At 40.7% G+C, this 26,837-nt stretch overlaps 3 protein-coding genes across 11 annotated transcripts; all 3 read left to right on the top strand.

Moving 5' to 3' along the window:
* Positions 1–115: 115 nt before the first annotated feature.
* phtf1 (putative homeodomain transcription factor 1) lies at positions 116–11,764 on the top strand. 3 transcript variants are annotated; one of them, XM_054784587.1, is made up of 17 exons: positions 116–412; positions 600–694; positions 838–900; positions 971–1,040; positions 1,129–1,287; positions 1,826–2,012; positions 2,139–2,259; positions 3,938–4,123; positions 5,602–5,844; positions 5,934–6,062; positions 7,475–7,744; positions 8,254–8,385; positions 8,465–8,551; positions 8,639–8,794; positions 9,364–9,459; positions 9,751–9,876; positions 11,616–11,764. In XM_054784587.1, the coding sequence occupies exons 2-17, from the start codon at positions 665–667 to the stop codon at positions 11,634–11,636; spliced, it is 2,076 nt and encodes a 691-aa protein (XP_054640562.1). In that variant the 5' UTR covers positions 116–412; positions 600–664; the 3' UTR covers positions 11,637–11,764. The 3 variants fall into 3 exon arrangements, with proteins under 3 accessions (XP_054640562.1, XP_054640565.1, XP_054640563.1); XM_054784590.1 differs by having other exon boundaries at positions 5,605–5,844; XM_054784588.1 differs by having other exon boundaries at positions 603–694.
* A 768-nt stretch (positions 11,765–12,532) lies between these two features.
* Positions 12,533–22,839, top strand: LOC129186375 (6-phosphofructo-2-kinase/fructose-2,6-bisphosphatase 2-like). 5 transcript variants are annotated; one of them, XM_054784591.1, is made up of 16 exons: positions 12,533–12,834; positions 13,061–13,170; positions 15,178–15,303; positions 16,192–16,288; positions 16,977–17,043; positions 17,166–17,240; positions 17,351–17,407; positions 17,547–17,671; positions 18,357–18,564; positions 18,627–18,773; positions 19,177–19,281; positions 19,505–19,634; positions 19,716–19,778; positions 19,855–19,919; positions 20,589–20,756; positions 21,504–22,839. In XM_054784591.1, exons 1-16 carry the CDS (start codon positions 12,533–12,535, stop codon positions 21,567–21,569), a joined length of 1,911 nt encoding a protein of 636 aa, XP_054640566.1. In that variant the 3' UTR covers positions 21,570–22,839. The 5 variants fall into 5 exon arrangements, with proteins under 5 accessions (XP_054640566.1, XP_054640567.1, XP_054640569.1 ...); XM_054784594.1 differs by having other exon boundaries at positions 12,796–12,834; positions 16,217–16,288; XM_054784592.1 differs by lacking the exon at positions 20,589–20,756.
* Positions 22,840–23,022: 183 nt separating this feature from the next.
* Positions 23,023–26,837, top strand: yod1 (YOD1 deubiquitinase). 3 transcript variants are annotated; one of them, XM_054784597.1, is made up of 3 exons: positions 23,023–23,105; positions 24,405–24,617; positions 24,957–26,837. In XM_054784597.1, the coding sequence occupies exons 2-3, from the start codon at positions 24,410–24,412 to the stop codon at positions 25,652–25,654; spliced, it is 906 nt and encodes a 301-aa protein (XP_054640572.1). In that variant the 5' UTR covers positions 23,023–23,105; positions 24,405–24,409; the 3' UTR covers positions 25,655–26,837. The 3 variants fall into 3 exon arrangements, with proteins under 3 accessions (XP_054640572.1, XP_054640571.1, XP_054640573.1); XM_054784596.1 differs by having other exon boundaries at positions 23,037–23,245; XM_054784598.1 differs by lacking the exon at positions 23,023–23,105 and adding an exon at positions 23,149–23,263.

Below are 26,837 nucleotides of genomic sequence, written 5' to 3' on the forward strand. Positions count from 1 at the left end.
CTAATGTGTTTAGTGCACCACCGTGCATTAAACGCGGCTCTCAATCGGGTGCCGTTTGGTCGAGCGACAAACCCTCCTGACAAGCATAAACCAGGGGAAACCAACGTTACGTATTTCCACAACAAACCCGGAAAAGGAGAGCGGACGATTAGTGTATTGCAAAAACTCAACTTCGCTATGAATCCCTGAAATAAACACAATTATGGTAATTTCGTTACATGTATAGGGTTTTAAACTCTTTTGGTCAACTTTCACGTCGAGGAAGTCAAGGGTGAAGCCTGAAAGGACAATGCTAGAACACTGGGATGATAACAAATGTACCACTGGCGTTTAAACATGAAAGAACAACAGTACCTTTTCTTACGAATACCTTGCGTCTTTCAAAATGTGGCAGCTTTGCAATTTATACCAGGTAAGTTTGGATATTTGCCTGTAGGTACATGTCTTCCGGCTACTTGTTGCATAGCCATACTCTGGAAGCTCGCTAAACTAACTAACTAAATATTCTCTTAAATCGTTTAGGAATATGCTTTTCTTGCTATCAAGTTCAATGAGTTTCTTCCCACCAATTGTTTTGTTTCGTGATGTTTTTCTGCCAGCAGCTCTTCTGTGTTCTCTGTGAATTGAGCTGACTCTGGAACAGTGGTTCTAGCACCAAAACACAATGGCCAGAATATCCTGGTATCAAGAAAAGGTATGATCACGCGGGCAGGTGTATGTATAAAGTGGCTATTTATGGCACAGGGGAGCACAAATTCAATGACAGCTGCTTGTATGTATTGAAAATGTATCACTAATTTGTCATTTATATAATGTATAATGTTTTTACTGCCACAGATAGGAGCCTACGATCAACAAGTTTGGGAGAAGTCGTTGGAGCAGACAGACCTGAATTTAAATGTAAGACAACAAGAAATGTGCAAAAAGGTTTTGTGTTTCTGTGTCCAAGTAACCTTCATCTTTCAACTAGGGTTTGGACAGCAAGCCAAGGAAGACCGGTCACATCAAGTCAGACCTCATTGATGTCGACTTAGTAAGAGGTGAGAGTCCACTACACATCACATAACAAACGAGGTGCCAAACTGTCACATTGAGAGCCATCACTGGTCTTCACCCCTCTCCGTGCAGGGTCCACGTTCAGCAAAGCCAAGCCAGCAAGTCCATGGACAGCGTTGACTCGCAAGGGTCTGGTCAGAGTGTTGCTGTTTCCTTTCTTTTTTCCGTGGTGGATCCAGGTCACCTCCAAATCCATCTCCGTTTGTATTCTGGTGCTGTACTTCATGCAAGGTTAGCTGCCTCCTAAGAAGAGCTGAAATGGATAAGGTTACAAATACGAAAATAATAATGTGATATTAATTTCTAATTTAAATTCCAGTCCAGTGCGGAATAAAACCACAGTTTGTGTCACTAATCTAATTAATCTAATTCGTGTTTACTTTTTATTTTTGCAATGAGTTACTTTGAGTGGTTATTTAAAACAATTCTTAAAGCTTCAGGCATAGAGTTTTATCTGTCAGGTTATTAGGTGTGACAAGATATTTTTCTATCCGGTCCTGTAGGTAGCAGTAGTGTCCCTTACAGTTGAGTGCCAACTGAAGCCAATTACAGAGATCTTGTTAAAAAAAAAAAAAAAAAGTTGGGACAAAAGACCCAGCATTTATTATTATTGTGACAGCTGTGTGTTCACACAGCAACACAATGGCAATGTCAATGAAAATTTAACATTATTATTTTTATAATAGCTAACGGCGATGAATGGTGAATGTATTTACAGTAATGAAGTCACATAGGGAGACCTCCTCTATCGTTGTTATTTGCCCCCTAGTGGCCGCAGTACTACTCTACATGGAGGTCCCCAGTGCCAGTGCCAGTGAGGTGTTTGGGCCTATGTGTCTGATGCTGCTGCTGGGCACCGTGCACTGCCAGATTGTGTCCACCGAGTGTAGCCGGTGGCCCTTGAGTGGTCCATCTGCTAGCAATAGCATCAGCAACAGTCCAGCCCGTAGGAGGAGGTGAGTTACTCAGCATGGCCCTAGCAGTTTGGTTCTGTATATTACCTTCTACTACTGTATAAAGCTTCTTTAAAATCATCCATTTGTTTGCTGCATTCTCACCTCCTCTCTTCCTGTTTCCGTCAGGCCCAGGAAGGGCAGAGGCCAGAAGAAATCTGACGAGAAGAATGAGAGCGAGGACACCGAGCAGCGGGGCTCGTCACAGTTAGAGGAAATCCAGCAATTGAACAGAAAAGACGAGATAAGGGTCAGCACATAGAAATTGGTTTGGTGTAAAAAACAAACAAAATGTAGCACATGTTTTTGAAGAGTTATAAAAATATATCAAATAATGAACAAAGCTTAAATTTAAGGGTTTTTTTCACATTGCTAAAAACACTAATGTAAACAAAGGAAAGAACTACATTTGGAAAATCTACGGTAATAACTGGAAATCCATTGATTGTCAAAATACAGTAGATCCCCCGCTATTCGTTGGTTTTGTTCTGGTACCACCAGCAAATTGCAAAAATATTCCCCTTCCCCCTCCAAGCGAGCTTGATGTTGACGTTAATTTGCAATAAGACAAGCTGTTGTAATACAGTATTAGTAGGGGTGTAACGATTCATCCACTCCATCGATGTATTCATTTAATATTCCTATGATCCAACTATATTGATCTCTACAGCAAGTTGCCATTCTGGATGACATATATCGATGTAACATAGTTTAAAAGGCAATCAATCAATTGCATCCATACTAGGAAGTAAAGCATTGGATTTAAGCATGGAAGGCTTTATATGGATGTGTGTGTGTTTTTTTTTTTTTTAAACGCGTTTAATGATAAAGATGTTAAACGTTACTCGATTCAGTCTGCCTGTCTCTGATGTCATCGCCACGCACCGGCAGACAACAGAACACAGGCAGATGTTCTAAATAAGTCGCTTGCTGTTTGTAGGGTATGTAAAGGTCAAATAAAATACCACGGCAACACGACAACAGGCGCCATACTCATAAGTCATAAGAGCGCTTTGAAAGTTACAGTAAGTCCAACTTTAAGCCTTTCAAACTCATGGATCGGAGCTTCAGGACAAAATAAAAGGTATATAGGATATACATTCACTTTAATATGTATATGCAGATGAAGTTTTGTTAAAATATTATGTTGCGGAATATGTTAATTTTGCCTCGGAATTACTGTGTACATGCAATTTGTAGTGTGGCGTGGAAACGAATACAACGTGCTCCTGCACTGCGAGTGTGAGGCCTACATGCTATTCTACATATACATATACATACCATACATGCTACATCACCTGCACTGTCCAGTATCCAGGTATTTATTTCACAGTCAGACTGGTTGAATTTTTGGCTAAAGAGTTACTGTATGGCTTTAAAGTTACTGAATCGTTTCGGATCGTATTGTTCTAAATGAACCAATATTGTCCTTCAATCTTATCTGCAACCACAAATTGTGAAAAGTGTATGTATTTGGGATAAAAAGAAAAATAGAATATACAGGTGCATCTCAACAAATGTGAATATTTTTGAAACACTGATACTGTGTATTTCAGTAGTTCAATTCAAAAAGTTGAAACTCTTGTATTCTATAGATTCACTACACAATGAACTATTTCAAGAATGTATTTGTTAATGTCTTCAAAATTTTTATAATTATGCCTTACAGAGAATAAATACCCCCAATTCAGTATCTCATAAAAAATTAAAACAGAAAATTGTAAACTACTGGTTTGTGCTCTAATCGGCAAATGAACTGCACCACTTCCTGAACCTTTAATTGATCTATTTGTCTGAATTGAACTCCTGAAATAAAATAACTTCTGCACCATGTTCTACTTTATTGGGATGCACCTGTATATATTAGGATCTAAAACTGCCAAATACATTTTCTTGGTAAAGTATTTGAAACTTTTTTGATGTTGCAGAGCAAAAGAAAATCAGGCTTTGGAGCGTCTGACGAGCTCTCTAGTGAGGAAGAGGACGGAGTGCAACCAGTGGAAGTTATTCATTCTCCACAGGAAAGATGCCCAGCCGGGCCCTGGCTGCCACCCGCACTGCCGTCTTCTGTGAGGTTGAGGAAGTCCAACCCAAAAGCTGCAACGAGGCCTCAGGTTAACCTTACAATCCATCTGAATTGTCTGATGAGCAATATTCTTCCCATTCAGTCCTGCAGCCAAACATGTTACGAAGTGGGTCTTGACTATCACATACACTCCTGATGAAAATTTTAAGACCGGTTGAAAAATTGCAAGAATTTACATTTTGCACTGTTGAATCTTAAGGAGTTTCTAAACAGAGCTACAAAAAAATTGAGTAAGCAATTTATTGCAAACAAGCATTAAAGAAAAATAGGCTGTTCATCAGCTGATCAAAAGTTTAAGACCACAATCTTTTAAAAGCCAAAATCTTGGCAAAAATGTCTATTCGTTGTCATATTCTGTCAGGTATTCGCACTGTCATGATCTCTTCATTGCAAAGACAAAAAAGACACAGTAAGACATTGATTTGAAACTTCTTAAAAGATCCTGAGGGTTATGGAACAAAAAAGTTAAGTGGTAGATTAAAAAAAAAAATTCACTGGCCCCGAGCTGCAGAATTCAATTGGTTGTCCGTCAAGATACTGGTGCTGAGTGCAGTCCATTAACCATCGGACGTCTGGTGGCTTCCAACGTTACTAGCATGAAAAGGAGATCCCGCCAGAGATTTTGTCCGCACGGCACAGTGGAGTGTGCTTTTTCCTCCGGTGGAACAATGGAACTTCAGTTTGTGCAGGGGCATCAAACGGCAGCTGGCTATGTGGAGATGTTGCCGGGGGCATCCCTCATGACTGAAGGTCCTCGTCTGTGTGGTAATGCCTAGCTTTTTCAACAGGACAACGCTGCAGTTCACAATGCCCACCTGAGAAAGGACTTCTTCCAGAGGAATAACCTCACTCTTCTGGACCATCCTGCGTGTTCCCCCGATCTCAATCCAGTTGCAGACATTTGGGAATGGATGGCAAGGGAAGTTTACAAAAATGGACATCAGTTCCAGACAGTAGAAACCCCTCTGTGAAGCCATCTTCACCACTCGGAGCAACATTCCCGCTAGCCTCCTGGAAACACTGGCGTCTAGCATGCCCAAACAAATTTTTGAAGCGATTAACAAAAATGGCACAGCTACTCATTACTCGGTCCTTTTTTTGAACATTTTATTTCTTTTTTTAGGGGGATTTTCAGGGTTTTTTGAGCTATGATCTTAAACATTTGATTATCTGATGAACAGCCTACATCATTTTAATGCTTGTTTGCAATAAATTGCTAACTCTTTTTTTTTTTTGTCGAAGCTCTACTTAGAAGATCCAACTGTGCAAAATGTAAATTCCAATTTTTCAGCTGTTCTTAAAAATTCAGATCAAGTGTACAGCAAGCTTTATTCATCCTTGCACCTTTATCGTGATCTGCAGCAACATTTAAAAGCTTTTCCCTTGACATGCACCACCTCTGGAAAAGTAAGTACTTACAGTATGTTTATCATTGCGGTTAGCGTTGGTGTAGAACTACATAGCATCATACTGAACACTATTTCAAGTATGTTTCTTGTATGACAGCAGGAGGGCGGTGGGGTCTTCAGGGTGAAGCCGCGTGAGGTGGAGCGCCTCAGACCAAGCGTGGGCTCCCGTTTGGCCTCCGACACTGATGACACCATGTGGGAGGAGCTTCTCCAAGGTTCAGACTCTGCCTCCACAGGAAGCAGCGACAGCGACGATAACGGGAGGTTTGCTGCAAGCTTGGCGCTCCAGCAGACCACCACGCTGAGTAGCGATGACGAGAGCCTACAAGGCATCACAGGAGTATGATTACCAACTACAATCCCCCCCAAATTTTGAAAGATGCTTGTGTGTTTTGATTGTGTTCATTAATCATGTGTATTGTGTGGCAGCACCAGCTGTCTTGGTTCCAGGCGTGCCATCCTTCCAAGGACCGCGTCAGTGCCATAATATGGGAGCAGGGCGAGTGTAAGAAAGCAGATATGTCCGTGTTGGAGATCAGCGGGATCATCCTCACTCGGGTACAGTAGCCAGAACCTTTTCAACCTGTTACATGACAATGTTATGCACTACAAAAACATGCTGATGTTGTTAATGGTAGAAATAAACTTGTTGGACTATAATCATAAGCAACTTGACCTCAGTTGTTGTGGTGCTCCACTGCCCCTTTGTGGTTGAGACTGGATCCAGTACTCTGGAACCACAAAAATTTAATGCAATCAATTTCAAGTCTGAGGTTGACTTCCAAATTTTTATACTTTTAAAACCAATTACCCCATAGGAAATAACTGAATTAACATGTTTCAGGTTCAAACTGTTGCCATCATAATATATTGCACTGCCTCTGCTGTGCAGGTGGTCCTCTGGTTACGAACGAGTTCCGTTCCTACGATGTGCTGTAAGTCAAATTTTAGTGTAAGTCGGATTTTATACCTAAATTAACACTTAAGTCACACACAGTGTACACAGAACACGTGGAGGACATAAAATCCAAATACAGCAATAAAAACATTAAATGAAACTGGTAAAAATGCAAAAAATTTAAGAAAGGAGAAAAAAAACACTGCTTATGTATCACTGTTGTTTTCATAGGAACAAATCCTTTAATATGCTCAAGGATATTGTAGTGACTTGGCAGTTATTTGTAGAGTTAAAGAGTTTTGTGATTTCTGACTGTGTGAATATGGCAGACTGAGTCCTGACTGTGTGTGTGTGTCTATGCGTGTGTGTGTGTGTGCCCATGCATGTGTAGGTGCGGGAGGAGGATGGCAGTTGAGTTTGCTGATGTTGTTTTGGCGTAGTTGCGGCCTGTTTTATTTATAAAGAAATTGTGGATCAACCATCTCCTCGTCGTCTTTACAAAGTCCGGGTAGACGTTACAATACAATCTTTATCTTTAATGTTGGTCGTGACTGTCGAGTGTTTAGAGTAGTGTAGCTGCGCGTGAGCTGCATATACTGTAATGTGTTATTCCGCTATAACTAGTTCTTGTGTGAGACTCATGTTGATGGACTTAAATTACGTTTTTTATTAATTTATGGGAGCACGTTCGTAACCACGAAGCTCGTAACACATGGGGCACTGTATACCGAGGACCACCTATATAATGTATATGTACGTATGTTAATCCATTAAATTCAATGGAAGTAGTCAACACAGCAAACAGCAAATTATATATTATCTGTGCCACCAGAGGACAGCAAAGCGAATTGACTCCCTCTGGTACCTATTAGCAATAGATACTAGCTTGAATCAATGTAATTGTGTGAATGAAATGTATCAGTTCATGGCTGGCGAATATCTTTTTTTTTTATTATTATTTTTTAAAGAACGGGAACTATAATTGTGAAGGATCAGAGATTACATAAAGTCTGATTCTCACTACTAATATTTTGACACATGCTAACAAAATGTTTTGTTCTATTGCTAACAGGTCAAGCTAGCAGAGCAAGGCGTGGGCTACCTGGTGTTCGGCGGGCTGGTGACCGCCACGTTGGCGCTTTTGCCCTTCGCCTTCCGCTTGGCCCAACGTCTAGACATGTCCAGCCTCTGCTCGCTGTCGGCGTCCGAGCTGGTGGAGATAGTGTTCAGGCCGGCCAGTGCTCACGCTTACGCCTTTTTCTTCATCACAACGGTGCTGAGAGTGTGTCTCACCGGGCTCTTCTTCTTCATGATGTGTGTGGCTGAGAGGACATACAAGCAGGCGAGTAAATCCTTACCTCCACCAAGGAAGTTTTTAAATCACAAAATATTTCATAGTTTTTGTTATAGATTTTGTTTACTCATTAAAAAAAAAGTTGACAAAATTGAAATCGAAAAATTATGAAAAATTGATTTTATTTTTCAGAGAATAATGCATGAACATTAATGACAAATTCCAGAATTAGATAGGAAGTGTTTTACACGTTTTTTTAAAACAGATTTCAATGTTTACCCTTTTCTTTAATTCATTGTGATTGATTCAGTGATTCATTTATGACATTTATGTTAATGCTGATGCTAATTATGATTATTTGGTCTTGGTGGAGATGTGCGAGTAAAATTGCAAAGAATTCTACAACATTTTGCTTTGTGATGGGGCATGGAACAAGAAAAAACACATACATTTTGGTGCAAACCGGATTTTTTTCTTAATGTTGTTTACGTTGCTAAATGGGAATTTCTTTCTACATTTTGCTTGATGTCCATAACTGTACATTGTCTCCTCAACAGAGGCTTTTATTCGCCAAACACTTCAGCCACCTCACGTCAGCCCGCAAGGCCAAAAAGTCGGAGATCCCTCACTTCCGCCTCAAGAAGGTGCAGAACATCAAGATGTGGCTGTCACTGCGCTCCTTCCTCCGGGTAGATATCCTTCCCATGCCGTCAGACTGGCTTTGATGCATATTTTCTCACAGCCGCTTTGCTCGCTCACACATTGCAGAGGCGTGGCCCGCAGCGCTCCGTCGACGTCATTGTATCCACCATCTTCCTGCTTGCCCTGTCGATCTCATTCATCATCTGCGCACAGGTAACACGTTGGCATGCAGCTCACGAAGACTAATGCAGTGTGCAGCCATACGGATTGAATGAGTTAACACTTATATTTCCTTCAAAGCTTTTGCAGAGCCACAAAACCTTCCTGGACTCACTGACCAACTGGGAGCTGATGTTGTGGACCTCGTCGCTCATTCTCTTCCTGCTGCGACTCGCCACACTGGGATCGGAGACCAACTGCAAATATAGCAACTCCTCTGTGCTGCTCACTGAGCAGGTCAGAACCAGATGCAGAACATGACTCCACTTGTTTGACTCATATAACAGTCTGCTTGAAGTTACATTATTAAACATTACACATTAGGTACAAAATCTAAGGAGATCATCATCATACGGAAGCTAATATTTTATTTAGCAGTTTATTTCAAACATGTGCTGTACAAGTACACAATGATGTTCAAAATAATTACAAAAATAAATGTGCATGTTTCAAGTGTTTGGAAGAGGGATACATTTACTTAATCATACCATTTAATCTCTACTGTATTGTCAATATTATAGTGTTAACATATCCATATACTGTAGTACTTCAAAGTACTAAGAGATTTAGATAGATAGTTAAATTTAAATACATACAAAACTATGAACATTCTTAACATACTTACATACTCCATATGTATCAATGATATAAGACATAGAATATTTGCATAACATTAAGAAATTACACCGTAGACAATGAAAAGTGGCACTATTGTAATTTTAATCTCATGTGTTGGATCTTGTTGATTGTGCAGTGAGCAGGACAGCGAGCGCCAGTGTGTCATTTACGCCGCCTGTGTCTTTCAGATCAACTTGTATCTCAAGATGGAGAAAAAGCCCAACAAGAAAGAAGAGCTCAGTATAGTGAACAACGTCTTAAAGCTCGCTACTAAACTGATGAAGGTGAGCGGTGGTGGTGACTTGTTAACGCATCACAGCATGTCATGTCATAGCAATACGCAGAGACTGAGCAAATATGCCCACTAGTGGCACCTCAGTAGTGCCAACCTCTATTCTCCTTGGTCAGTGATTGATGAGCTCTGCTTTTTTTTCCACCATGGCTGGTCTCTAAACCAAGTCCTCATAGGCTATAGCCACTATCTCCCAAAATGCAGTAGATAGGTGTATTACCACTGAAGTACCACTTGTAGTTGCCTTTTGACCTGTGACCCATGAACACTGAACCTTCATCAGGAGCTGGACACTCCTTTCCGCCTTCTCGGTCTGACCGTCAACCCGCTCATCTATAACATCACCAGAGTGGTCATCTTGTCGGCCGTGTCCGCCGTGGTCAGCGACCTGCTGGGATTCAACATTAGAGTGAGTCTCCACTCACATTTGTACATTTGTTTCCCTTCACACAAATCTGTATGTTCTGATTTGAGATTGTATTTCCAAACGAAACCTTACATTTTAAGTAACATTTGAACATTCTTCTTCAAGTATAATATTATACTATATATTATAATATTACCACAAAGACAATCAAACACAATAAAAAAACAGAAGCCTCATGTAAGGTAAGTCACATCACAGATGAACCCAATTTTTTGACATTCCTAACTTTCGCACAAGGGTGAAAATATGTTAACTACTGTAAAAAATAAAGCAAACGTTTTGTCCAACATAAAAAAAAATTGTCAAATTTTGACTCTTACAAGCTCAAGGGTGTCCAATTTTGAAGGTTCCACTGCTTTTTTCATGATCTCTTCATCTTCTAAACTCAAGCAGTGGTTCTCAATTTTTTTAAAACAAAGTACCACCTCAAAAATATTACAACCTTTATATGAAGTACCACCGTTTTTGGTTTAGATTGTACAATGTGGCTAATTTCAGCCAAAGACATTTTAAATTCAGCTAATCTTTAGTTCTTAACTTTGTATTTCTACAATGATTTCATATGTATATGCCTGTAATATCATTTAATTTTTATTAAGAAGTTGTATTTCTGAGTACAGTGGAACCTCTGTTTTCCTCATTCATCTGTTCCAAATGGTCAGAAAAAAAACAAAGCTATTTTTTCCATAAGAAATCAAGTAACTCCAATTAATCCGTTCTGGCACCCAAAAAACACATTTCATAGAGAATAAATACAGTTTTACATGCATAAAACAATGTTAAATGCATATAAATGGTAAAGAAAATTGATAAATGAACATTTAGCATCACTTTTACCTTTTATTGAAGACCTGAACATGGTGATAAGTGGAGGGAAGAGCCACCTGGATACTGTTTCATTCTTGTTCGTTACAAACTTAACTTTAAAGAGTAGACGGATGTATACTTGGTTACTTGAATCTTATTGTAAACTTCAGCAGGTAGAATCATTACACACACTGGCCCGACTCACTATCTGTTATGTCTCCTTTAAACCATTACCCCTGTAACCTGTGTTAACTACAAGAACCTTTGCATTGCAATCCCTTTGTAACAGATGCTACCTTCGTACTTTTCTACTTGTTCTTTTTTTAATTAAATATTATTTATCACCTTCTTTATAAATATTCTGGCACTTACAACTTTTTTTGTCGTCATGGTTGGTTATTTTGCAGCCGTAATTTAAAAAAGCACATCAAACACTCAGAAATATGCAGTGCGCTTGGATGCTTCATCATCACAGGGCGCATAGTGCTTATTAGGAGGAAGAAAGGAGACAGAAACAGAGTTGTTCATTGTTTTATTGCTGTTATATGAACAAATTTAAAAAAAAACACACACCCACATAATAAAGATGATTAAAGGATTCCCTGGCCGAAATCTGTCTATAGTGTGACAATTCTGAAAGAACCACTATCTATTCTTCACACAGACTTAGTCACTAATACATGGATGCTGTGTTTTGGGAACTGGCACTGTTTTGGTACGATAACTGAGGCAGTGTACGAAAACAGACATTTTTTGGCAATAATTTTTGTCGAAAACCAAATCCTGTAAAAACCGGGGCGTATGAAAACCGAAGTTCCACTGTATCTTTAGACAGATGAATGAATGTAGATGAATGGTTGTATTATTCTGTGTAATGTGACATAACAGTTAAACATGTTCTGCTTCTTTTGCAGCTGTGGAAAATCAAACCTTAATGTGAACACGCCAAAAAGCACTTAACATACCCGGAAGGTCAGACGCCGGCCACCTCTCGCCTTCACTACTCGTGCAAACCTACTGACCACATGTCCATCACACACTTAACACCTTTGACCCTTGAATGTGGCTAAACGTAACCAGGGCAGAGTGAAACTTGAGAATAAAATAGACAAATAATGTAATGAAGTATTAAACATGAAATGCTACGCCATGCCAGCAAATAAGCACAGGTGGCCAGCTTAAGGAAACATTGGGATTTACATGTATTTATTTTAGCACTTTTGTGTTCTCTGACCACTATCTGCCTTCCCTATTGAGGACCACTGGTGAATAGAACTATGCAATGAATTCATAAAATGTTTGATAGAATAAAGCCTTTTTACTCCATTTACTAAACAGCATTCACATGTTATTGTGCACCAAAAGTCTTTATTATTAGCATTTGTATTATTAATGGCTTTTTTTGTCTCTTAAACCATTCACATGTTCACAGCAACAATGTTTGTCACGTTCTTATTCCCAGAGTTCCAATTTTTTCCCTAAAATTACACATTCATTTAGATTTTCCAAAACCAAAATTCCAACTGAAATGGAGACCTTTTACTGATGCCACGTTTCCCAACCGATTCACACCATTCTAATGTCACTCAGCTCATTCAGGACATATGTGCTGGTCACTTGCTCATTCAAAAGCAAACCATTCCATTGTCAAAACATTCAGGAGGTTCAGGATTTCCACATTCTGGAAATTCACACTTTTCCCATAATTCCACATTTTCTGTGACAAAAATCCCTTTGAAGTGAATTGTTAGTACAGTACTTCCACATTTGTCAATGGATTCAAACTATTCAAATGCCAAATTGTTGAGCTCATGTCAGATAACAATTTTCTATGTACCAAAAAGGGCCACCTTTTCCACTTTTTTCCTACTTTCAGCTCAGTGTCAACATTCACACGCAACGATTAAAAAAATTGCTTTGTGTGCTTTGCAAATGTGTTTGCGCGTCTATTACCAATATTACGGTAAGACACTGTGACGTAGCGGCACGCCTCCAAGTTGGAAGGACGCCAGCCAGCCGGGCTTTGAGGCACCAAGGACGGCTTGACAGAATGACAGAACCGGCAGCTGCCGTGCAGAGACCCACTCACCTTAACGGAGGCGTTTTCGGTCCTGCAGACATTCAATTACCAAGGTAATCGTCATGTAAATTGATGTTTAAATACAAATGACTATATGACGCTACCTGGTTCGTGTTTCCATGTTTCCCGAATCAGTGGACCGATGATGTGGCAGAACCGGTTGTCATGTTCTGACCCGTTCTCTGGGGTCTGCGTTGCCAGGGAAACAGCGCCCACATCTGCCCTGCATATGTAAATAAATGTGTGTGTGTTTTTTTATTCTTACTGGTTTCTGTTCAGACCCCGATCCAGTGTCTCCTTCCTCATGTCGAACCACCAACGAGACAACGGTTGTGTGGGCTCAGCCGATTCCAAGAAAGCAGATGTGAGGGTGAATGAGAAAAAATGCTGTAAGTAGACATAAAAAAAACACTCACTCGTCACTTCATTTGGTACATCTACTGTGCCTGCAGTCTATCAGGATCAAATCTAATATACGTGCTATTAATTGAACTGCATGTTTATTACGGTGAATGATGAACTGCACTGCAGCTTACTGAGAGCTATGAATATTTGAACTATTTCTTGGGGCAAAGCAACCCAACACAAATCCTCAACCCACAAATCTTTGCAAAATGTTGTAGTTTTTGTGGTATATTTTTTCATGCTGGAGATACACTCTGCAATTTCATGTTACCACATGTTTTAGTTGAAAAACTTTTCTTATATTTAAATATACACTATATGATAATATATATTTTATTTATGTATTACACTTTTTTAAATTATTATTTGTAATTGAGGGCAAAAAAATCCCACTACTCTAATAACTTATGACCAAATGCCTCAGAGATGATAAGAAAATAGATTTTTACCTCCCAGGATATTCCTACTTGTCATGTCTGTGATCCCAGTCCAGCTCACAAATGACCCAGAAATGATTCCTCAAAGTCCTTCATGCTTTTCTATGTCACACGTTAGCATGCTCTTGGACAGGGGTACTCACACTTTTTTAGCCTGCGAGCTACTTTTAAAATGACCAAGTCCCAAAGATCTACCTACCACTATAAATATAGCAAGTATATATATTTACTATATTTATTTTAAAAGAATATGAGTACGTATTTATGTATCAGGAGTGCACGCACTTTCTCAGCGTGCAAGTACAAGTTAAAATGATCTTCCTCTTTCTATAAAACGTAGAAAGTTACAAAATGTAACCAGTAAACTCTGAAATTCTATTGTAAATATTAATGATTAGTATTTCACATTTACATTTTCAAAGTTTACAGGTAATCAAAGTAGTTGCAATCATAATTCACTTCAATATGGAAATAAAGATAATTACACATAATAAAATGGTTGTGTACATAACCTGAGTACTGGTAATATGTCAGTCAAATTAGCTATGTAACGTTCATTAGAGCACACAGTTTGTGTATTACATCCAGTTAGAATTTACTATCAAACATTACCGATATACAAGGATTGAAAATGATTATGCAAAAGACAATGCAGCCGAAGTCAAGGCAACATATTGAAATGTTTCACCAATGGGAACATTTTTAATTTCATCATGAAATAATAGTTTAAGAAACGAACGTGTAGAAAACACTGATTTCTGTAGTAGAGTTCATGACGCGAAGCAAAGCCAGTAAACAATAGACTTTTTTTCTATGTAACTAGCCGCTACAAGTGAACAGATAACTTTTGTGATATAGACATCTTACCGCAGAGTTAATAAAGATGAAAGTTGCATCTTTGTGTGTAGCTTGAAACACAGCGGGGGAGCAAGCGCGAATCAGGAGGGGAGCTTAATGTCAGCTGGCTGATGTCATATGACAACTACAAAGTGACGTTTACGCGATCGACCCAAACTACCTTGGCGATCTACCGGTAGCTCGCGATCGACGTAATGGCCACCCCTGCTCTTGGACAACTTTGGTATTGCATTGTCACTGTATATTATCCATCCATCCATTTTCTATACCGCTTCTCCTCATTAGGGTCGCAGGGGTATGCTGGAGCCTATCCCAGGTGACTTCAGGCGACAGGTGGGGTACACCCTGGACTGGTCGCCAGCCAATCGCAGGGCACATACTGTATAGACAAACAACCATTCACACTCCCACTCATACCTATGGACAATTTAGAGCATGTAACATGCATGTATTTGGAATGTGGGAGGAAACCGGAGTACCCGGAGAAAACCCACGCACGCACGGGGAGAACATGCAAAGGGAGATTTGAAACCAGGTCTTCCCGATCTCCTGACTATGACTGTGTGGCCAACATGCTAACCACTAGACCACCGTGCGGCCCCACTGTATATTATGTATTGATATATTCTATCTTCGTATATTTATATTGTATTATATTCACATTATATTCTTGTATTGTTTGTCTCCCCTGTGCAGCATGGGCCTCTTACATGACAAATTCTCCCACGGTGATCGTGATGATTGGCCTGCCTGCCAGAGGGAAGACGTACATGTCCAAAAAGCTCACGCGGTACCTCAACTGGATCGGAGTTCCCACCAAAGGTAGGAGACAACCCTTCCTCTCAGTGGAATATTCAGAAACATCCATGTGTTATTCTACATTTATCTTCAAGGGTAATTTGTGATACTGATACTACTACTGTGTGTACAATGACTAGTCAAGTGAGTATTTCAAGCATATCATGAATTTTCTGCACATTTTATGACTCCAGTTTTATAAAGTGAGGGAGGGTGTGGCCTAAGGACATCAACACCATATATCAAGGTGTGCAGAATTATTTTTCCTTAGGGGATATGAAAAGACAACTCCTGAAATTGATACGTTACGTTGATACGTTGATACGATAACGTTTTCTTGCAAATAACAGGGTGGCAAGAGTTTGTATTTTTTCATCTTGAAAGCCCTAAGGTGCACAGAAGAATGACTTGTCCCCTTCCTCACCTGGCTATTGAGAATTTCTTACGGGGTAGGTTTATGGCAAAGGAATGCACAAAAAGTTGATGGCCAAAAGAGGACGAAAGTGCCAGACTCCATGGATGGAAGCTGTATGATTATGCATGAAAAGGCCAAGTGAGATGGTAAAATGTTTTTTCATGTAGCTGCATAATAAAGGTGCGCATTCATATTTGTACTATCCAATAATTGTGATCTCATACACATTCTCCAAAGAAAGCCAAAAGCTCACTTTTATTTTCTATAATATAGCTGTATTAACATTTTAGACTGACCAAGAGCATTGTATATGTTGAATAGTGTTGAAAGCGTTTGTCCACATCACCCTGCTGCTCCATGTTACGATGCAATATCCTTTTAAAAATAGGAGCAGTTTAGTTGTGATGCTTATAAATTTAGCTCCAGCAGGCAGCAGGACAGCTTGTCAATGTCATCATTATTATTATTATTATTATTATTGTGTCTTCTGGTCACAGTGTTTAACCTGGGCGTGTACCGCAGGGAGGCCGTCAGAGCCTACAAGTCCTACGACTTTTTCCGCCACGACAACGAGGAGGCCATGAAGATCAGGAAGTACGTTTCGGGGTTTGAAAAGGAGCTCTTGTGTGTGCTGCCCTGCTGTCGTGAAATCATGTCAGACCCTTTGACAGCTTTCCCTGTGCTGAATTGTGACCCAAATATTAAACACGCTGCAGCTGTCACTCTGCATGGCCGCCATCCTGGGTCACATACGGCCATGGAAAAAATGATTAGACCATCCTTGTTTCTTCAGTTTATTGATCCATTTTAATGCCTGGTACAACTAAAGGCACATTTGTGTGGACAAATATAAGGATGATAACAAATATATCTCATAAGAGTTTAATTTAAGAGCTGATATCTAGCAACTTCCATGGTTTTCCTGATAACCAAAATCACTTCAGTTCTTACATGAATAGTTATAGAATTGTACTGCCAAAAAATGTAACTCTTAAGAGCTATTTTTGTTGTCATTGTTATATTTGTCCAAACAAAGGTTCTTTTAGTTATACCAGGCATTACTGAAGAAACAAGGGTGGTCTAATGACTGTATAAATGTTGAAACGCTGTCAGGGAGGTAAATAACATTCATTATTGTGGTTTGCTGCATCATACTTTGAAACAGCTCATACTTAGATTACAAATAATGGGAGGTGCTGACACTAAGTAGTAAGGATAGTATGTAACAAGCTACATGTCTAATGTCAATGTCAAGACTTGTGCCCTGCTCTGTGTCTTTCAGGCAGTGCGCTCTGGTGGCCCTGCAGGATGTGAAGGTGTACCTTACAGACGAGGGAGGTCAGATTGCTGTGAGTCCTCCATCCTACCCCTCCAGCCCCACATCAGAACCACATCTGGCTTAGTGCTAATCCTCATTTGACCCACAAAGAGTTTCATTGCCGTGGAACTCAACTTTCTTTCATGTCGTCAGGTTTTTGACGCAACCAACACAACGAGAGAGCGCCGAGACCTTATTCAAGAGTTTGTGAAGGAGAATGCATTTAAGGTGGGTGGGGTTTTTTTATTTAGTAGTAAACAGCCACACAGTGTCCCTTTAATGCAATCATGCTGGTGATCTGGCCGTCACTGACAGAGACACCACTTTCTCCCCAACAGGTGTTCTTTGTGGAGTCAGTATGTGACGACCCTGAGGTCATTGCTGCTAATATCATGGTAGGATCTTATTTAAGTGTCTGCCGTCTTTGTCTGGCTCTCTTCAAAGCGTGTTAATCCAATAATATTCACACACTCTGCAGCAGTGTTATGTAAGAGCTACTTTGTGTGCTCTCATGTGTTCATTACCTCCAAACAGGAAGTTAAGGTGTCCAGTCCGGACTACCCCGAGAGGCACCGGGAGAGGGTCATGGATGACTTCCTGAAACGCATAGAGTGCTACAAGGTGACTTACCAGCCACTGGATCCTGATGATTATGACAAGTAAGACTGAAGAAAAAGACTTTGATGTATTCCTTACCACCTCTTTTATGGGCGCTTGTTAAAAATTCTCATGTTTTAGGTTGGTTTAGTATCAATAATACCATTATTTAATCATTTTAAAATATAGTAATCCAAATTTTTTTTTTCATTTTAGTAGCTTTTTCTAAAATTTGTAATCATTATTATTCTATTATATTTCATAATTATACATTTTTCATTATTACCACTTTGACATTTTTCAGTGATTGGAAAATGTATTTACATTATTTACATTGCCTTAATTTTAAAAGAAAAAAATAATTAGTAGCAGTGGTGTATTACAATTTCTTAATTATTTTTAAGCTCATATTTGTATATATTTTTAAAATAATGGTATATTTTAACACAGAAAATAATTGTAGTGTATTTTAATGTATTAATGTTTCCAATTGTTAAATATTTCTATTCTTTCATTATATCATGTTTCATTATTATTAATAGCTTCCTTCTCTCATTGACTCAGAGAAATCATATGGTTTTACTATCTTTATAGTGATGGACCCTCTTGACTCAATTTATCAAATACAATTTCTTGCCTGACTTGAAAAAAAAAAAAGCCAAGTTTTTTGTCTTGTAGTGCAGAAATTACATGTTGCAATTCAGCTTAGCGACACTAGAGGGTGACAGTGAGCCGCTTCCACTGCAGGGACCTGTCTTTCATCAAGGTGATGAACGTGGGCCGGCGGTTCTTGGTAAATCGGGTGCAAGACTACATCCAGAGTAAAATCGTCTACTACCTCATGAACATCCACGTACACTCGCACTCCATCTACCTGTGTCGTCACGGCGAGAGCAACCACAACGTTGAGGGTCGCATCGGGGGAGATGCCGAACTTTCTCCTCGTGGGAAACAGGTGAGATTCACAATAGAAAAGGTTGCTGATCTCATCGCATTGAACCATTCCCTATGCTATAGTTCGCCTGTGCCCTTCGTGACTTCATCGAGGAGCATGAGCTGTCAGACCTGAAGGTGTGGACAAGCCAGCTGAGACGCACCATTCAGACGGCAGAGGAGCTGGCTGTCCCCTACGAGCAGTGGAAGATTCTCAATGAAATTGACGCGGTCAGTCGTAGTGGACGTCCCCATCACGTCTGTACAATCTAATGAGATCCAATACAAGAGCTGTATCATATTGCAGCAACAGAGCCAATGTTGTAGTTGTGGTAAGGAGCAAACTGCTTAGCTAGCATTAAGAATGACAATGAGTTAGTTGTAAACAGCAGTATGGCAAGCATAACACACGTGACAGTTTAAAGCGCATACAGAGATAGTTAAAGCTGCTGGATGCTAACCACTCATCATACTCCAAATGCAGCTGCTGCCATAGTGTGGAGTTAATAAAAAACAACATCAACAAGTTGCCTACAGCCCATCTGCTAATCCGAGACAACCGGCGACTATGTGAACGTGTTAATTGGAGCATTTGTGAAACACTACACAAACGTTTGTGTTTTACTCCATGCAGGGTGTGTGCGAGGAAATGACCTACGAGATGATCCAGAGGGCGTTCCCAGAGGAGTTTGCTTTGAGGGACCAGGACAAATATCACTACCGCTACCCAGGGGGCGAGGTGACTGCACAGTTTCCCATTTCCACTATTTCTCTCTTTTTACGCAGTTCATGTTCAAATGTTACTTAGTTCATAAATGTTCTATGATGGCCACAGTTTGACCCTGGAAAAAATTAATCCACTATGTTATTTACTCATGGAAATATTGTTGACTGGTTGCTTACGGCACGTTGGACCCTTTTCCCATTTCTAGCCATTCACAAAAAGTTGTATGTTTGTGTAGTCGTACCAGGATCTGGTCCAGCGCCTGGAGCCAGCCATCATGGAGCTGGAGAGGCAAGGCAATGTTCTGGTCATCTGCCACCAGGCGGTCATGCGCTGTCTTCTGGCCTACTTCCTGGATAAAAGTGCAGGTGTGTACACAATCACATGCTGGTCTTGTGGCTTGTCTGCAGTCCTGCTGGATGATTGTCCTCTTGTCCTTCCTACAACAGAGGATCTGCCCTACATGAAATGTCCGCTGCACACCATCCTCAAACTCACCCCCGTGGCATATGGTAGATGACTTTCAAATTAAGAGACTTGAATTGACAGCAGCTCTTGATCTGCTAAAATCTCTTCTTCCTCCTTTAGGCTGTAAGGTGGAAATGTTTTATCTCAACGTGGAGGCGGTCAACACGCATCGGGATCGGCCTCTTGTGAGTCCATTTAAAACCCTAAACAGGACGGACATAAGGGTTTAATTAACTTCCTACTATCTAATAAAAAGCAGGGGCATTTGGTCAGTTTTTCTTTTCATCCCTTAAAAGCCATTTTCTAAAGTCTTTTTCGCTATTTTCAGGTTTTTGAGGTAGAATCAGAGCAAAGTTTAAAATGCATCATAGCTGAGATTATGAAGTGTTGAATATAATGAAAATGTCATCAGTCACGCTTACAGCATAAACTATGACATGACTGGTTGAGCTGAATCACCAGTACCCTCTGCTGGTAACTAACCAGTAGCGCAAACCATTTCAAGTTGTAGCTGACTATGCTTTACTTATTTTTAATAATTGTTTAGTGTATTTATTTACATGTACCATATCTTTATTGCATCAGCATTATTTGACATTATTGTCTGGTATTATTATTGCATCTTATGAGTTATTTTATCATGGAGGAAATTTTCGAGAGCTACTGGCTGATCATGCTTGGCTAAATCAATCCTTCATTCTTCCTCCCGAGCTCTTTGGAATGTGCCACCCTTAAGTGTTACAAACTTTCTGTTTGAAATTCTGCCGCCTTTGTCACTCCATGTTGAAGAAGACTGCCCGTATCCAAATCTACACCTGCCGTATCACTATCCCCTCCTCCTCATCTCCTACCAGGCTAAAATGGCAAAGGAATCTGCTCTTTTACTGCGGAGGAATAGTTACACACCCTTGTCCAGTCACGACCAGGTCAAGCGTCCCAGGCTGTACAGCGCTGGCAACCAGCCCTGGCTGCCACTTGCCCCCACCCCGTCGGCTCTGATGCCTGATGGCCGGCCGAGCCAAGTCAGTGCCGCCTCCTGAGTGGGCTATGTTGTTAACAAGTCATCCATCCCATCACGTCGAGATGCTTCCCTGTGTGTCACTGGCCATCTTTTGTGTTGTGTGCTGTCAAAATGTTTGTCTTGCACGACTTTGGACAACCAAGCATGTTTGACGCGTCAGTGAATCCACACATACGCTCACAGGTCACAAGATTAGGGACAATACAAGCGTGCTAGCAAAAGATAACTCAAATAGCAACCAGTTAACCGCTGACCTCTGCCAAGAATGGACTGTTAACAAAAGTTAGCTATTCCGTGGCATGGGACGTGAAAAAAATTGGGAACAAGAAACAGTTTGTCAACAAGATTCTCAGGTCATTAACCAGCTGAATGCTATTTACAGTCGCATCTGCTTGGTAAAAATGCATTTGTGTACATACAATTGATGTAAAATTTTACTAATTTCATTGCTCATGTTGTACTGAGCAGGCAGACAGTTTCCCATGTCGCAGTAATTTGCATTTCTGGTTCTGTGGTTATCATCATCACACTTGTGTTGGTTTTGCTTTGTGGTTTGAGTGTGTGAAACCTTGCAGCCCGGCGTCGGAATCAGCTGTTTATTTTGAATGACAGCTTAGTTGAGACCTTCGCCTCCTCAAGTCTTCCCATTCTTCCACTCAGCATGTCAGTTATGTTTGCGTACATTTGTGGGTCACCTTTGTGCATTAAAAGTTGAACTAATACTTTGTTTTTTCATGTTTTCCTGCAGGTCTGCCTGTGTGAAGGAATCCACTTTGACAGCCCTGATGAAACGAGCGGCTGCATCCGCTTTTGAGTGAAGACCAATTGTGACCATCTAAATAGAAGAGCAAATGCAGCCACTGGCCGCAACATTAAAACACCTGCACATCCCAAATGAGATGAGAGCACAGATTTATTTGGAATATGTTGGCATTTTGTGGGTTTGCTGTGTCGGTTTTCTACAAAAATTACAGTAAACTATATTCCAGTCAACCTCCCAGTTGGTTCAAATATCCAAATCATGTTTCCTATGGCAGAAAATGGAACTAGTCTGCCCCAGAGTCAAAATGCTGCCATCATTAAACCTTTATTGACAGTACAAGTTTTAAGTAACATTTACGATCATACAAGTGTTAAAGGAAGAGGTATGCTTCAGGGAATGTTAATTTTTTTTTTTTTTTTTATCGATTTCAGACTGATGAAACTGTAATAAACCAGATTCATCAATAGGTGGCACAGCTGCACTTTTGACTGTGCTGTCATCAATTTACATGACAAACCTACAGCCATGTATTTTTGCCATGCATCTCACAGAAAATGCAGGTGGTCCTCAATTTACAACGTTTTGTGGTTATGGAATTTTGGTCGATGAACTACTTACAGCGGATGTGATGGAATAATGCGAGCTGTGCATGGCTCAAGAAAGCATTTTGTGCTTCACACACGGCGGAAGGCTAGTGTGTTTACCTGCGCAGCTAACTTTTTTGCGCATCATGTCTCCCGAGCGGCGTCATACCCTGAGGACCACCTGCATGTGTGCCTATTGGAATGGCCAGTGAATGTGTCATGGTCATATGAAATGAAGGAATCAGTCAAGGAACAAATGCTGCAATTTCATATATTTGTTTGCATGCTCATTCCAAGAAAAGGATGACTTATCGGTATTATAAACATGTGCAAACAAATGGGCAGTGTACAGTATTTAAGAGCTATAGTCATGGAGACTTAAAGAAAATATTTTTTCTTCATATTTTAGAGGATTGTGGAGGGTTGAAAATGCCTTTGTAGATGCTAGTATAATTACGTTTTTTCTTGGACTTCTCTACAAAAAGCATGTAGAATGTGTGCTCGTTATATTGAATACACGTGTTGATTTACGTATATTTGGACGGTTGTACCCCCTTATGGATGGTGGATCATGGAGGGATGCCGATTTGTGCCTTTTTAGCTAATAAAAGGGAACCTTATTGAATTTTGTACCATAAAATGAGCAGTTGTCTTTGCACCAAGTGGAGTGACGCAAAGCTGTTATTTTGCACACAAACATACATGTTTGTGTTCATTGTTTTATGGCCGTGTTTAAAAAAAACCCATTAAAGATTATAACTTTACACTCTGGCTGCTTGTGTTTCAATACTTGATAACAATTTGAGTAGACTTAACGACGAATACCTGACGACATTTGTAAGCGTTTTACTTTAAAATGCGCGCGTGTGTTACTATTATGGTAAATGTGATTATTAGAGGACTTACGGTAGTTGATGCGTCATGAGGTCACGTACGTGTTGACGTTTCCAACCCCTCGTAGTGGCTGTTTATTGTTTGAGGCGAGGTAGCAAGTCATCGACAGGTAAGAGCAATTTGGGAATGACGTCACGGAGATGTCCTTCAACGTCTTTAGTGGAGTGACGTCTCGTCTTTTTGTGGCTAACAAGACGAAGCTGAGTCGCTTGGCGGCAACTGTCTGTTCAACGCTCAGTTCATGGCCAGGTTAGCATGCTAGCCCAGGTTAGCTTCCGCTCAGCACACATTTAGCTCGGCTAATAAGTTAATTTTACACACATTAATGCTTAATCGCTGTTAAATAGTTAACAAGACGACTGATGTATGGAATTTAAACTTGTAACAGTTGCTTATGTAGCGTGTAGAAGCTGCGGCGTTAAGAGCATTGGGACAAAAGAGTGAAACAAAACAATGTTGTCGTCAGGTGTTATTTGTTTAGTGTGCATTGTCCTCACGAGATGATTGTGATGCACGGACAGTATAACTATCAATACAAAACATAAAATATTATGTCATCGTGTCACGTGTGAGTTTAGATGCTGAAGAAAAGTAAAAAAAATAATTACACATTTAACAAACAGATGTCAATTCTTATTGCTAATTATAAGATTACCAAATAAATAATGAACCTTGGTTGCACTGAGGGAGGCATACACTGAAATATTGAATATTCTTTACCTCTTCAACTCCTTAAAAAATCAATCCAAAGTAGTTAAAGACATGCTACATAGCATAAATAACGTCAGTTTTGTTATTTTGCTCCTTTATATCATAACATTACATATTTGTATGTTTTGGATTGACCATAATTGTCACATTCTGCAGCGGGCCATGTTTAATTTAATTTCTGAAATAAGATGCTGTGGGCAGATAAAACAAGCTGCTGGCTCCAAATGGCCCCCCAGGCCAGACTTTGGACACCACTGGTTTAACCCATCAGAGTAGTAACCATTATAGAAATAAAATTAACCCCAAAAACCCCCCATCAAAAATAGCAAAAATAGAACAAAATTGCACAAAGCTTTGTCTTTGAATATACATAACATTTTTTTAGCCTTCCTACAAAATAAAAAAAAAATGCGAGCGCCCACATCCGTTGATGTTGCGGTATGCAGCCCTTGGTGGAAAACATTTGGAGCCCCCTGCTTTAGACACTACTAGTAAATTACTGAGGAGTGTCCACCAAAATGACAAAACAACCAAGCCGTTTAGAAGTAACGGGGGAGTTATTACAGTATGATTGTAACATTGTTATTTATGGTCTACAATGCTAACATTTAGGATTTGTACAAATAAAGGCCACTTTTAGTGTGTGTGTAAACACAAAATTTTGGCTGTATTGAAGTGGATTTTTGTGGTTCCGTAGGCAGGATGTTGCGTCTTCGCTGTAAGACCAAAAACGGGAGCCATGTCATGCAGGGTTTGACTCACCAGTCATGTGTGCAAGAGCTGAAGAGAAAAGTGGAAGAGCTGACAGGAATCCCCTGCGACGTGCAGAAGATCATGGTGGGCTACCCCCCCTCCAGCCTGGACCTCCAGAACGGGGATGCTCACCTCAAGGACTACCCCATCAAGTCTGGTAGGTTACTTCATGTAGTGTCTCAAAGTTGAATGAAGGTCAAGTTCGTTTTGGTTTCTATGGCGCCACAATACAACAGCAGTCATGTAAGGATACATTTCTTCTAGAATATCACTGGACTTTTTCTCAAGTCTATATTTGAGCAAGCGTGCCGTTTGTTTAACTTAGTGGATTATTTTGCAGTCTATTGATTTCTTTCATAAAAGGCGACAGTTATCATGTGTAACAGTACAGTCTTTTTATGCTGTGCTTGTGTTTGTTTAAAAGTCCCTTACCTGTGCCACCAGTATTCTTTACTAGGGGACGCACTGAGTTAGTTTGCGTTGTCGCCCCCTTCAGGAGACACGCTCATTGTGGAGGAGGAAAAAAACAAGCCAAAGCCAATCGATCATCCTTCTGTGACTAAAACACCACATCTGGACACCTCGCCGGTCCTGGCGCGGCGTGTGGTCCCAGCGGACAACTCGTGCCTCTTCACCAGCGTTAACTACGTGGTGGAAGGCGGCGTGTACGACCCGGCGTGCGCCCCCGAGATGCGGGGCCTCATCGCCCAGATTGTGTCCAGCAACCCGTCGGCGTACTCTGAGGCGGTGCTGGGCAAGACCAACGAGGACTACTGCACTTGGATCCGGCGTGACGACACGTGGGGCGGAGCCATCGAGGTGTCCATCCTGTCCAAGTTCTACCAGTGTGAGATCTGTGTGGTGGACACTCAGACAGTGCGAGTGGACCGATTCGGCGAGGACGCCGGCTACCGTAAGCGCGTGCTTCTCATCTATGACGGCATCCACTATGACCCGCTGGAGAAAGAGGTACCAGGCTCCGGGGCCCCGCCCCAAACCATCTTCTCCACCTGCGACGACGTCATTCTGGCTCAGGCTCTGGAGCTGGCAGACGAGGCTCGGCGCAAGCGCCAGTTCACGGACGTAAACCGCTTTGCTTTGCGCTGCATGGTGTGTCAGACGGGCCTGGTGGGACAGAAGGAGGCGCGGGAGCACGCCAAAGAGACGGGCCACACCAACTTTGGTGAAGTGTGAAAGATTTCTTGATTCTTTTTGGCTTTTTTTTCTCCCCCTCTTCTCGCAAATACAGCCAACACTCGTCCACCTTTCATGTGATCGTCTACCTCACGTCGTCCACTGACATTCATGTCGACGCACCTCTTCAGTGTTCCGCTTTCTACTCATGACTAACACCATTTCAGTCCATCGATGGACCTGCCTGGACCAGTCCAAGTTGATCATGACATCACATAGAAGAATCACCACATTGCCACCACTTTATATGTGATGATACACTTCACCACCGGGGGCAGCACTCTGACTGTTACTCATCATCATCATCATCATTTTCACCTCCACCAAACATCAGTGTTTCTTTCTTGTTCATGATCTTCCAAGGATGTTCCCAGTCCAACGAGGCAAGAACCCACACATGACATGGTTAAATAGTTAAACATTAGATGAAAGCGTGCTACATCAAAACATTGATTTAGCAATTTCTCTAGGTTGCGCTGATGACGACATTCTGTTCCTGAGTGGGCACAAGACCTTCTCAGTCGGAAATGTTGTAAAACTTGACGTGGTTTTAGCTATTAAGATCCGAAATTGTAGCTGCTGACTCAGTGATTTAAACTGTTTAAGGGTTTATGAGTGAGACTTTTCTGCAGGTTTTTTGAGATTTTGAAACAATATTGACTGCAATTGTTTTTAGTGCTGAGGATCATTTTAAAGAGAGGGTAAGCAATGGTGCTGTAATCATTTGGGCAAAACTGGCTTGGTTTTCTGTAAGTTGTTGATGGTGACTTCAAGCACAAAGTGTTGAACGTGCCGCAGAGCACACTTAAACGCTGCTGTTGAGGTTGAGACCATTTCAGACCTCAAACACTGAGTGCATCTTATTCGTTGTGGCCTCTCCAACATCAGTACCAAGTTGTTGCGAAAAACAATAATGGGGCTTTTTTTCCCCCCTTGTGGCTGCATATTTGGAGTCATGTCACATTTTTTTTTGCTTTACATGTGAAATACTTTGACTTTGACTTAGTTAGAACACTTTATCGTTTGGGTGTGCTAACACTACAGTATTTGATTGAATTACATTTACAAGTTCTCATGACTCTTCAATGAATGTCATAAACAAAACTACGCAACTGGATTTACTTGAGTTTTTTTTTTTTTTTCCCTTTGGTGCCAACTCACAATTAAAAGCTACGGCAAGAAA

The sequence above is a fragment of the Dunckerocampus dactyliophorus genome, chromosome 8 (genome assembly GCF_027744805.1).
Source record: "Dunckerocampus dactyliophorus isolate RoL2022-P2 chromosome 8, RoL_Ddac_1.1, whole genome shotgun sequence".
NCBI classification, from domain to species: Eukaryota; Metazoa; Chordata; class Actinopteri; order Syngnathiformes; family Syngnathidae; genus Dunckerocampus; species Dunckerocampus dactyliophorus.

Coding starts and splice junctions, on each gene's coding strand:
- phtf1 (XM_054784587.1), top strand. CDS start 665: ATGGCCAGAATATCCTGGTATCAAGAAAAG. Junction 695..837: donor TATCCTGGTATCAAGAAAAG/GTATGATCACGC, acceptor TTACTGCCACAG/ATAGGAGCCTACGATCAACA. Junction 8,552..8,638: donor CATTCATCATCTGCGCACAG/GTAACACGTTGG, acceptor TTTCCTTCAAAG/CTTTTGCAGAGCCACAAAAC.
- LOC129186375 (XM_054784591.1), top strand. CDS start 12,533: ATGTACCAAAAAGGGCCACCTTTTCCACTTTTTTCCTACTTTCAGCTC. Junction 15,304..16,191: donor GATCGGAGTTCCCACCAAAG/GTAGGAGACAAC, acceptor TTCTGGTCACAG/TGTTTAACCTGGGCGTGTAC. Junction 19,635..19,715: donor CTTCCTGGATAAAAGTGCAG/GTGTGTACACAA, acceptor TTCCTACAACAG/AGGATCTGCCCTACATGAAA.
- yod1 (XM_054784596.1), top strand. CDS start 23,137: ATGTCCTTCAACGTCTTTAGTGGAGTGACGTCTCGTCTTTTTGTGGCT. Junction 23,246..24,404: donor AACGCTCAGTTCATGGCCAG/GTTAGCATGCTA, acceptor GTGGTTCCGTAG/GCAGGATGTTGCGTCTTCGC. Junction 24,618..24,956: donor GGACTACCCCATCAAGTCTG/GTAGGTTACTTC, acceptor CGCCCCCTTCAG/GAGACACGCTCATTGTGGAG.